The sequence below is a fragment of the Dipodomys spectabilis genome, unplaced genomic scaffold (genome assembly GCF_019054845.1).
Source record: "Dipodomys spectabilis isolate Male_0828 unplaced genomic scaffold, ASM1905484v1 ptg000264l, whole genome shotgun sequence".
NCBI classification, from domain to species: Eukaryota; Metazoa; Chordata; class Mammalia; order Rodentia; family Heteromyidae; genus Dipodomys; species Dipodomys spectabilis.
The window spans coordinates 2,509,207-2,521,814 of NW_024870941.1; the positions used below are offsets into that span (position 1 = coordinate 2,509,207).

The 12,608-nt window shown below is 36.8% G+C and overlaps 1 protein-coding gene across 2 annotated transcripts in view; it reads left to right on the forward strand.

The window, feature by feature from the left end:
• The window catches only part of Efr3a (EFR3 homolog A), an 84,739-nt gene that overhangs the window by 32,491 nt on the left and 39,640 nt on the right, over positions 1-12,608 (forward strand). The window contains exons 2-4 of one of the 2 annotated variants that reach the window (XM_042699913.1): positions 5,943-6,019; positions 9,275-9,402; positions 10,208-10,358. In XM_042699913.1, the coding sequence (XP_042555847.1) occupies positions 5,943-6,019; positions 9,275-9,402; positions 10,208-10,358 (356 nt within the window). Of the gene's footprint in view, positions 1-5,942; positions 6,089-9,274; positions 9,403-10,207; positions 10,359-12,608 lie in introns of those variants that run through there. The other variant, XM_042699914.1, reaches the window with a different exon arrangement.

Consider the following 12,608-nt stretch of genomic DNA (forward strand, 5'->3'; position numbering starts at 1 on the left):
CCCTCTGCTAATTAATTAGAAGTAAAATGAACTAGGCAACTCCAGAACAGTAGGTAAAAGGATCCAGAAGCAGGAAGATCTACTCAAAAATAGTGCCACACAACATGAAGGATTACATGCAAGTACCCGCAGCTGACCTTGAAAAGCCTTATGAATATACCTCACCAAGAGAGTCTACCCCGTTCCTGTGTCTGAGTAGGTCCCAATGCTTCTATATGTTTTTGTGATGCTTATAAGTATGGTACTGTCTTACTTAAAAGTGCCATTTTTTATGATAATTGCCTCAGTTTTTATATTGTCTTTGATACAATTTATAGAAATCTGAGTAATTGGTAATTTTAACCTAATTTCATGTATCTTTATAGTGATTAGCTTTTCCTTTACTTTTTATTATAAGTGGTGAAGAATGTTTCCATTCTATTTGGAGTCTTTCTGAGAAATTCACTGTGATCATTTTCGTATTGGCAGTCCATTCTTCATCTATTTGGTGCACGTGGCTAAAGTCAGATTTATTGGTCATGATTTGTAGAAAGCTAAAGAGTTTATTGGTGCTTGGATTTAGTGTGGCTGTTTCTTTACAGCCATCAAATCTGGGTATGAATTGTGGTTCCTTACGAGTTATGTGATATGGAGCAAATTGGCTTCTTTGAGCCTATTTCTATCTTGGAGACTTGCCTAGAAATGCAGGAGACATGTGTAGTGCCATACATGCATTCTGAAAATGGTGGTTACCCCTCCTAGTGCTGTTCTTGGAAGATACTGTGTAAGTGTAATTTATTTGGGATTTCTTAGCATTTTAATTACCTGAGTTTTGATAATTTATTATGAAGTTATAAATGATTATGAACCCATCCATACTTGAAAATACTATCTAAAGGGCTTTCCATTTGTTTTAATTAATTGTAAAACTGATTTTTTACTTCATTACTAATAGTGGTTGCCCAATTTCTGAATGATTACTCAATGAAAACTTTTTTTTTGTTGGTCGTGGGGCATGAACTCTGTGTTTAGGCGCCGTCCTTGTGCTCTTCATCTTAAGGCGAGTGCTCTACTGCTTGAGCCACAGTGCCACTTCTGATTTTCTAGTGATTTATTGGAGATAAGAGTCTCACAGACTTTTGTGCCCGGGCTGGCTTTGAACCGTGATTCTCAGATCTCAGCCTACTGAGTTGCTAGGATGACAGGTGTGAGCCACCGGTGCCTGGCTTCAATGAAAACTTAATATACAATTTTATCCTTTTTTTTTTTTTTTTCCAATCCTGAGATCTGAACTTTGGGCCTGAGTGCTGTCCCTCAGCTTTTCAGCTCAAGGCTAGCACTCTACCACTTGAGCCATAGCGCCACTTCGAGCTTTTTCTGCTTATGTGGTGCTAAGGAATTGAACTCAGGATTTCATGCATGCAAGGCAAGCACTCTACCATTGAGCCACCTTCCAGCCCACAACTTCATCCTTTTCAATAATAAGGCATTATTTGGTTGATAAGGAGACTTTGGTGTAGTTAGACAAAGAATGCTGCCAGCCTGGCTGGATGGTATGAAGGCTTGGAGATTTTCCTTCACCTGTCTGACTCCTGAGCACATGCTTTGTAGGTTTGAAGCCTGTGGGGCACTTTGTCTTTTGCTCATCTGCCTCCTCCACGGGAGGCTTAGGCTTCCTAGAATTGGGAACTGAGGTTATTGCATTCTAAATTTACAGTTACCATTTTGTTGGCATAAGTTATTTGTACAGAGGGGTTTTATTGTGATGTTTCTATTCAATTTTTTTCTATTCAGTTGTTATAATGTACTTTAACCAAGTTCATCCCTCCTATTACTGTTTCTTAATCCCTCTTCCTTAGGGTTTTTTGTTTGTTTCTTGTTGTTGTGGTGGTGTGTGTTTATTTGCTATTTTGGTATACATTATATGTGATGTACTTCATATGCACACTATCACACTATTTTCTCCTTCCCTCTCCAATCTTTCTTCTCAAACAACCCCTCTTTTGCCACCAAGGTTCACATTTACTCTTCAGGATCCCTTAAACTGAAAGTGACACATAATAACAGAAAGTGACAGTGCACGTCAAACTTAATAGCTTACTATTAAGAGTCTTTTCACTGTAAGTTGACAGAAAATCTGAAGCATTAGGACTTTACTTTTTAGCCCCATTGCCAGCCTTTTTGCTATGACAGTTTGAATTTTCTATATTTGGCCTTCCAGTACTGCTAGCAAGTATTCGTCTTAATCTTCCTATCAGAGTATAAGCTTGGCATCATTGCAATGCCTCAGCATTTGCATAACTACTCATTACCTGTTTGCTTTTAATTCCCTACCTTACCAAGTAATGAAACCTGCACCTATCTATAGTTTCCTTTTTTTTTTTTTTTTTTTTTTTGGCAATACTAGGGCTTAAACTCAAGGCCTGAGCACTGTCCCTGTGTTTCTTGTGCTCAAGGCTAGTGCTTTGCCACTTGAACCACAGCTCCGCATCTGGCTTTTTGGTAGTTTATTGGAGATCAGTGTCTAATGGACCTTCCTGCCCAGGCTGGCTTCAAACCATGATCCTCAGATCTCACTCAGCCTCCTGAGTAGCTAGGATTACAGGCGTGAGCTACTGGCATCCAACTGTGCCTTGCTTTTGAGTCTAAAATGAATTCAGGAATTTTGGTGTTGATCTGAATACTAATTTGTAATTTTTTTCTATTAGAAACCAGGCAACTTTTTATTACTAGCATATAATTTTTATTACTAGTACATATTCCTGAATTATTCACTATTTTATAACATTTTATAAGTTCCTCAAGCAAAGATACTATTCTTTTATACACTCTTCTATGTATGTTGAGGGCTGGAGATGTGGCTCAGCAATAGATCACCTGCCTGTCAACTTGGAAACTTAGAGTTCAAACCTGCAAAAAATAAAAATACTCCCAGAGATTTTTAATTTTAGACACTCATTCTCACCCAGTCATTATTGTTGAGTATGTTGCATGATTGGTTTTGCTGAAATTGTTATTTGTTTAGCATGATAATAAACCTTTGGTTGTTGCAAATGTTAAATAATCTGTCTTCAGTACTTTTCGATCAGGAAAGATGATGTACAGATCTTAATTCTTGACTTGCTTTCATCCCTAGTTTAGTGGTTCCACTCTATTGCATATCTTCATTCAATCTCATTTTGACCTGTTCCAAGCATTCAGTCAACAGTTGGTAAATGAATGCATAAATACATGATGCAGACCTCATAAGTAACATGAGATCTGGATAAAATAGTCTCTTGTATAGCGTTATCTCATAAGACGGCAGAGGTCTTTCTATAACCAAGTTTCTTAACTCCTGTTTCAGGTGATTTTTTTTTTTTTTTTTTTTGGGGTCTGGTTGTGGGGCCTGAACTCTGGGCCTGGGCGCTGTCCCTCAGCTGTTCAGCTCAACGCTAGCGCTCTACCACTTGAGCCACAGCGCCACTTCTGTTTTTTTTTTTTTTTTTTTTTTTTTTTTTTTGCTTATGTGGTGCTGAGGAATCGAACCCAGGGCCTCATGCATGCAAGGCAAGCGCTCTGCCACTGAGCCACCTTCCCAGCCCTCAGGTGATCTTTCATATCATGTTTTGTTGCATACTTGTACACATGCACTCTGATTTCATGAACCATGGGAGCCATTTTGTTATATCTCAAGACTAGTATTCCTACTAACTTGCTGTTTTGTGGTACAAAATGGCTGATCCCTCTCATTCTTGTGTGATGTGCCTTGCCCGAGTCAAGTAGCCACACCTTTTTCTGTTTATTCCTGTTTGTTTATTCTATTTATTTATTGGTCTTGTTTATACAAAATTTTGGAAGTTAGACATATACTTTATCAAATACTCATACTTCGTTGCAATTTTTTTAGTCTTCTTTTACATTTTAATTTTAGCTTTTAAGATTATTTTTCTCTGTGCTATGTTTCACAGGCTGTAATACATTGATTTAAAAATTAAGCTGCTTTGGCATATTTGAAGTTTGTGGTGTAGAAAGAGTGGCTAGCAACAGAACAGTCACATGTTTACAAGAATAATCTGAGTTAGCAGGTCATTTGTATATAATCAAGTTACTGATGAACTACTGAATATGTTAGAGAAATACTAAAAACTACCCACAGGGGTTGTCTGGGGAACCAGTTAGTGAGCTCTGGAAAGAAGATAGGGGTTAGTGAACTAGGTTATAAAAACAGAAAAATGTCCACCACTGGTGGCTCATGCCTGTAATCCTAGGCACTCAGGAGGCTGAAATCTGAGGATCACAGTTCAAAGCCAGCTCAGGCAGGTAAGTCTGTGAAACTCTTACCTCCAATTAACTACTCAGAAAAAGCCAGAAGTGGTACTGTGGCTTAAGCAGCAGAGTGCTAACCTTGAGCACAAAGAGGCTCAGGAACAGTACCCAGGCCCTGAGTTCAAGCCCAAACCTAACCAAAAAAAAGAAAGAACATGAGTGAAGGCATGGCTGAAGTTGATTGAACACAAATACGTTCATTCATACATGCACACAATAGTTCAACATATACTTTGCCAGGTGCTTCCACAATTGATTAAGATTAACCTGTGAGCTAAGCAGCATCTGTCATCTGAGCTTGTGTCCTTGTGAGGGGAGACCTGAGGTAATCAATAAACACTTCAATATGCAGAATGATAGCACTGCAGGAAGAACAAATTAGAGAAGGGTAAGGATGGTGAGGCTTCAACCACTCTGGAAGGCAATATGGAGGTTTCTCAAAAGACTAAACATAGACCTCCCCTGTGACCCAGCAATCCCAGTTCTGGGCATCTATCTAAATGTGCTCAAGCTAGGTCACACTAAAGCACCAGCACAACTATGTTCATTACAGCACATCATTTACCATAGCTAAGATATGGAACCAACCCATATGCTCCTCAGTAGATGAATGGATCAAGAAAATGTGGTATACATACACAATAGAATTTTATCCTTCACCTCTTTCATGAGGAAATGGAAAGACTTGGAAAAAATCATATTAAGTGAAGTAAGCCATACCCAAAGAAACATAGGCTGTATGGTTTCCCTCATTTATAACAATTAGTATATGCCTAGGATAGTCCTGGCAGAGAATCATAATAGCTCAAGAGCTATGTACATCTGTCCATATACAATGATGCTAATTGAAAGGAACTCCAAGATATGGAGTTGTCAACCTTTTTTTTTTTTTTCCCAGTTGTCAACCTTGATGTTACCAATGTACTGTATCTAGTTCTTTCTTACTCTACTTCATTTTTCTTTTTCCATTGGTTTATCATTGGCAGTCTCTGTTGTTGATTCTGGTACTTGTATATACATTTATCTGATTTGGGGCAGGGAAGAGAAATAACAAAATGATGAAAGAAGAACAAAGGATGACCCGTTGCAACAAAGATACAAGACACTAGGGCAGAAATGAACTTTATAACTTGGGGGAGGGAGTGGAGAGAGGGAAAGGGTAGTGTTAGAACAACAATGGAGTGGGTAACAACGTTCAAGAAGAAATGTACTTTACTCATGTAACTGTAACCCCTCTGTACAGCTTCTTTACAATAAAATATAATTTAAAAAAAATGTAGGAGATGACAGTCTAATACCTGGATTTTTCTAGGCAATTAAGAGTTGGAAAATACCTGACTTGTTAGCATTATAGGAGACCATATGATTAGGGTGAAGTAGTCTGGGATATGCAGATTAGATTGGAATTTGTTGGGAAAGTTAGGTGAGGACAGAGGAGATAAGTATATATGTGTTAATGTAAAATCTTAGCTGATGCTGGTTTGGGGGGAGAGATGAAATTTATCCTTTCGTAATCATTTATTGAATTTATGTGCCTTTTCTGTTTATAGTAGTTTGAATATTTTCTCTGAAAACGCCTTCTTAGTATTTCTATATTGGTTTAGAGTATTAATCTCTATCCCTTCTGTTTTTTGTCTTTCGTTTTCTTAAAACAGGAGTATGTTGCTGCTGCTCTGCTTTGCGTCCTCGCTACAAACGCCTGGTGGACAACATATTCCCTGAAGACCCAAAAGTAATTTGATCTACATCTACTGATCCTTCTCTTTGCTGACCCATTCTGCCCCCTGCTGACCTCCCTAAGGTTTCCCTAATTTCATTTCTCTACTTTTATCCCTATGTCTCCTCATGTACACTACTACTTTTATACTTCTGTAATTCTTAAGGGATCCTTGCTTGCTGGTCTAATTTTCAGATCTTTTATCAGGTTCAGCACAAATCTGGAATGAAAGATTCAGTACTTTGTTCTTCTGTAGGCTAGGTAGGACTTAATTTAAGTAACACTAATCAAAAACTTAAGAGTTAGTACTAGATAATTTACTCTAAGTGCTCAGGATACAATTGTGAACAAAAATACAGCTTTCTACTCCCACCATTTGCTACACAATATTGTTGTAATAGATACATGAAGTACAAGATGTTGCTTGACAGATTGAAGCACAATGACTTGTACTTTTAAGAAAGACCTTAAGAAAATGAAGGAGCCAAAGAACAAGTCGGAATTTGCTACACAGTGTTTAGAGAATAAAAGAAATGGAGGACTGTTGTAGACAGTGCTTGAAATATTTTTTACTTAAATATTATTTTAATTTTTTATAAAAAATACTGAAGCACATACAAGATTACTGGTTTCAAAATAGCTGGGCTTGTATGTTTTTACTTGACGCTGCCCTAAACTTTCTAAATGCCTGTAGTCTTCCATTAAATGAATATGAACACAAATTGTTACATGTGTTTGACTCCTAGAAATTGCTGTATTTTAAAAAGCATGTAAAACCTTTCAGTAATGTTAACATTAACTTGAAATTGATCTCAAATCTGTCTAAACACTTATCTATATATGACAAGTTATATATAAATACTGTTGGGATTGTCAATATCCTGGATAATTTGTGGCATAAATAAACCCTAAGATATGGTGCCTGCCTTGAAGGAATGGACATAAAACAAAAGCTTATTAAACACTAAGGCACAGAGTGAAATCAATAAGCAAAATGCTAAGTGAATCAGGTGGCTTAGTAATCTCTAGGAAACATTCTCAGAGGAATTAAAGGATGTATGCCATCTGGAGAGATACAGAAGAGTATCCCTTTACTGCAAGGAAGGGAAAGAAAAGGTATGGGAAAGTAAGAGACACATTCAGGGTTAGGAGCAAGCTGATCTATTAAAACTCCAAATGAAGGTTCCTGAAACCTTCATTTGTGTGTTTGGTGGTAATGGTGTTGACCGTGATTTCTTATTTGAAATTTCAAATGTATTAGTTAAAAGACAGAATATTCAAATAATTGTTTTCCTGAGAAGTCTGGGACATAGTTACTAAAGAAGGAGGTAGAGAACAGAATATGGAGGACAAGCAAGGCATTATCTTCGATCACTTTCACTTGTACTCGTGTGTGAGAGCTAATAAAATAGAAGTGGTTACAAAATGATTATCTTGTCAAGGGCTCAGCTAATGTTCATTTCAATAGCTGTCTGAAAAAGAAGCTAAAAGGAAATTGTCAACTGTACATACATGTAGTTATTACTCACTTGCTATATGTCTTATTTTTTAATTAACACATCCACAAATCTGGGAGTGTATTCAAACATGTCAGACAGTAGTGTAGCTGCAGAGTCCCTCCCTTCAAAGAGCCTTCTGATTTCTCATCCAGTAATGGAAGTTATAAATGGGCTGTCCCAAGAAGTTTTCATAAGGACCCAGCTGATAATAATTCTTTGCCAACTGTTGCTTCTCTGGTGCCTGGCACATAATTGGCATTTGATTAATATTTATTTAATGAAAGAAGAGACAGTATTATAAAATAAAACAGTGAGCTGGGCACTGGTGGCCTACGCCTGTAATCCTAGCTATTCAGGAGACTGAGATCTGAGGATCATTCAAAGCCAGCCCCAGGCAGGAAAGTCTGTAAGAATCTTATCTCCAATTAACTGCCAGAAAACTGGAAGTACTAGCCTTGAGCAAAAGAGCTCGTCCAGGGACCGTCCTCACACCTTGAGTTCAAGCCCTACAACCAACAACAACAAATAAATAAATATAAAATTTAGTAGTGAAGATAAACACTAAACACCAGCTAAAAGAACATCCTATAAGCAACCTCACCAGAAGGCTTGGAGTGGGTTAATGAAGGTGATTTGGAGGAATCTGAGAGTTAGCAGCTTACCAGTAGGAGTTACCTGGGAGAAGCAGGAAAGGATTTTCAAGGCAGATAGGTGGGCTAAGTCAAAGAAGTTATGCACAAAATTGTTGGGAGTCTTCTGATTTCATTGTAAAGTAGCAACTTTAAGGAAAATGTCATAGGTCCAAATATCAGAGAGCAACTCCACGTGGGAAACAGAAAACTAACCAGAGAATGTCAAGAGATCAATTGAGGTTGAAAGCACAAGTTCATGAAATTTTAGTTTTGTAACATAATTTTCTAACCCCCTTTCCCACCTACTCTAGTAATCCTAAACAGCATTTAGTAAAGTAGCTCTGCCTGACCAAAGTATTTAGGGTTATGATTATGTAATTATGATTACATGGTTACATGAGGTTGGGGGAAATAATTAGACAAATTTTGTATCTTTAGAGGTTGGAGACAGCAGTTTCATAATTCCATATTGGGAACTCCTGTTGATGTAACTTTAAAAAAATACAGACTAAACATAGATTAATACAGTTCTGGATGCTTTTTATTCATTAGTTATAACAAAACTTTATAGTGATACCGAGTTCTGAATCATTATGTAACAGCAGTATGTTGTGTATGTAAACGGTTTATTGTGGTATATGTAAAGGATTATAGGTATAGTAAACATTTAAGAGTTTTAAACTGAAACAAATTTTGTCTGAAATCTTTTCACTAAAATGCATTTCATTACCTATATACTACTGTTAGTTGAGCTATTTCTCTAGAAAGGAAATGTTAGAATCCATTCATTGTTTATGAAGTACCATTTCAGTGGTTTCCTTACTGAGTTATTTAACTTTTTGAAAGTTGCATATAATCTAGAATGGTTATTAGTAGCAGTAAGGAGGTTATACTTAGAATCAAACCAAAAGGAGAAATATGAAGCAAGCAGCACTTAAAACAAAGACCCCCCCAAACCAAACAGTCCAAAAACCCCAGGAGGCTAAAGCCCGGTGGATGATGAGTTCAAAATGGGCTACATTGCAAGACCCTGTCTAACAAAAACAAACCTAATCCAAAACAATAAAGACAGCAAAGAATAACCAAATAATTGAAGCATAGAAATATAGATGACCTTTTTATTCTGTCATTGTTTATAGGATGGCCTCGTTAAAGCTGATATGGAGAAATTGACCTTTTATGCTGTGTCTGCTCCAGAGAAGCTGGATCGCATAGGTGCCTATCTAGCAGAAAGGCTGAGCAGGGATGTTGTCAGACATCGTTCTGGGTAAGGAAGATAATTGCTATTCATGTCTATCTTCCTAGTCTCAGTATCTTATTCTAAATTACCTTGCCATTTAGTCAGGCAAAGACTATAGGATAAAACATTGCAATAATATACAAAGAAATGTGTAAAATAGATTTTACAGCTCATGTTTTTTTAGATTTTAGGTATATACTCAAATTATCAGTTACCTTTAGCTTTTAGCATCCATTAAGTTTTGAACTCCTCTGATGATAATTCATTGAGAATTGACTTTCTTAACGTGTGATTCTATAATTTACAAATCAACCTATAAATTGAAACAAACAGAACTATCCTGTTAACTAAGTGATTCTTGACATAGTTTCAGTTTGACCTCTCAGAGTAAAAAATAACTTTGTTTGGCTTTGCTATCGAGGTCCAGTGGATATGAGCACACTAATTTGGAATTGAACTAAATATACTTTTGCCTTTGAATAGAGACCTAACCAGCCTGATCCATCCTCAGTGCTCTTGAACAAGAGTGACTTTGCCACTTGAATTTTAACTATTGCTTGTGTTGTCATTTAATCACCTAGTTTCTTGGGGTAATCCACTTCCAGGTGATACATTAGCTTCTGTGCTTTTATACTGTTACCATTTAGAACATGTCGGTAGGTTCTGGCAAAGGTGGTTTATATAAGTGGTTATTAAAGGAAAATTATCTAAAAACAATTTTAATTTAAAGACTGAAGACTTTGTTAAATATTTCCTTGTAATCTAATTTTAAAAATCACTTAGAGAGTTGAGATCTAGAAACGAATTGACATTGCTTTTCTCTTGCATATAGGTATGTTTTAATTGCTATGGAGGCTTTGGACCAACTTCTTATGGCCTGCCACTCTCAAAGCATCAAGCCATTTGTAGAAAGCTTTCTTCATATGGTAGCAAAGCTACTGGAATCAGGGGAACCAAAGCTTCAAGTTCTTGGAACAAATTCTGTGAGCAAAACTATTCTCTCCTTATTTCAAGTTTAATTCATGTATGTAGAATTAATTATAATTACTGGCAGTGTAGCTTGTTAGAAAAGTATATAAGTAAAATCATCATACAAAATGATTTTGTCTCTTTATTTTAGTGGGAAATACTGGGTATTTCCAGATATAGTAGATGATAAGATAAACTTAATTTCCTGAAAGATAGTTCCTTAAGACTTATCTATTTCTTTTACAGTTAGGTCAGGAAAGTTTATGGGAAATAGCTCCATAGCTGGAGAGCATGAGAGCATGGGGTAGTGTGTGTTTCCAGAAGTTTCTTCCAGCCAACAGTACTGTTAGGATTAATTTAATGAGTCATTTGGGCAAAAGACCAAAATCCCCAGTTGTCTACTTTCAAGTAAATGTGTCTTGACCAACACAATGTATCTATCTCTGGAAGTCTAATTTTAGTTTCTTTGTAGTGCTGAGTGCATCAAGCATAATGGTTTTTGTTTCGTTTTTTTTTCCAGTCCTGCGGCTTGAACTCAGGGCCTGGGCACTATCCCTGAACTTCATTTGCTCCAAGCTAGCATTCTACCTCTTGAGCCACAGTGTGGCTTCTGGCTTTTTCTGTTTATTTGGTACTGAGGAATCAAACCCAGAGCTTCTAGGCCACATTCCCATCCCCAACATGAATGGTATTTTATATTTATTAAAGGACTTTGTATGCTTAATTTGTTGAAATGGCCACTTTTTGTTGACGCCAACCCAGTATGACTTAATATACGTAATTATTTAGGTTCTCTTGTTTCAGGCATTTGGCTAGGTATTTTTTATTTTTGTGTTTATTTTTGTTTTGTAAACTTTCAAATATAGAAAAGAGTAAGAGATGACATAGAGTATGCTTAATGTATATTCTGAATCAAGCAAGAACAATGTTAAGCAACAATACTATTGATAAATAATAACATGTACTACTTGAGTATCCCTAATAGCAAATTATAAATGCTCCACTTTATCTTGTCGGTTGTGGGACTTGAATTCTGGGCCTGGGCACTGTCCCTCAGCTCTTCAGCTCAAGGCTAGTGCTCTACCACTTGAGCCATAGCACCACTTCCAGTTTTCTAGTGGTTTATTGGAGATAAGAGTCTCACGGACTTTCCTGCCTGGGCTAGCTTTGAACTGCCATCCTCAGATCTCAGCTTCCTGAGTAGCTAGGATTACAGGTATGAGCCACCAGCGCCCAACTAATGCTCTACATTTTTGAGCACTGTGGATCAGATTTTCAGATTACAGATATTCAACTAGCAAAGTGAAGAAAATGTTCTATGCAAATAAAGTCTCAATGAAATCTGAAATACTTTTAGTTTTGAGCATTTCAACTTGAATTAATTTTTGTTATAAAAATAATCCACTATGGTTATGAATGTTAACTTTATACAACTTTGGCTCAAGGTCTGTAGAGATATAATATAGTATGTGGTAAGTGCCACATATATTATGTAACTTAATTCTCATGAAACTTTCTATACCCAGAATTCAAATCCACTATCTAACAGCCAGACTGCAATCTCTTCATACTGTTTCTCCTCAATATGCCTTCTCTTTCCTTACAGATGATAAATCTGTAATGATAATACTTTTACTGATGTATTTTATCATAGACCTTATATGGTTAGAATTTAATGCCAAAAAGCTTCCAGGTTAGGGGAGTCAAAATATACTCATAGACTGGGAAGGAAGATGAGCTCCATCCAGTTCTCTGAGACAGCAGCCACTCAAATTTTATCTGTTTCTTTATGCTCAAGTGCAGTTAGTAGGAGCTGCTGCTTTTTTTTTTTCTTTTACTTTTATTTATTGTGAAAATAGCATACAGAGGGGTTACAATTACATGGGCAAGGTAATGAGTACATTTCTTATCAAGCATTATTGCCTCCTCCTTTGTTTCACCTTACCATCCCTTCCTATCTCTCCCCCCATGCCAAAGTTATAAAGTTCGTTTTTCAACATAATGTCTTGTACATCTCATTGTACATCTCATTGGGTCCACCTGTATCCCTGTTTAAAACAAGAAGGATGGCCAATAGATACATGAAGAAATGCTCAACCTCCCTAGCCATAAAAGAAATGCAAATCAAAACAACATTGAGATACCACCTCACCCCAGTTAGAATGGCAAAAATCAAGAACTCTAAAAACAACAGATGCTGGAGGGGATGTGGGCAGAAGGGAACCTTACTGCATTGTTGGTGGGAGTGTAAACTTGTTCAACCA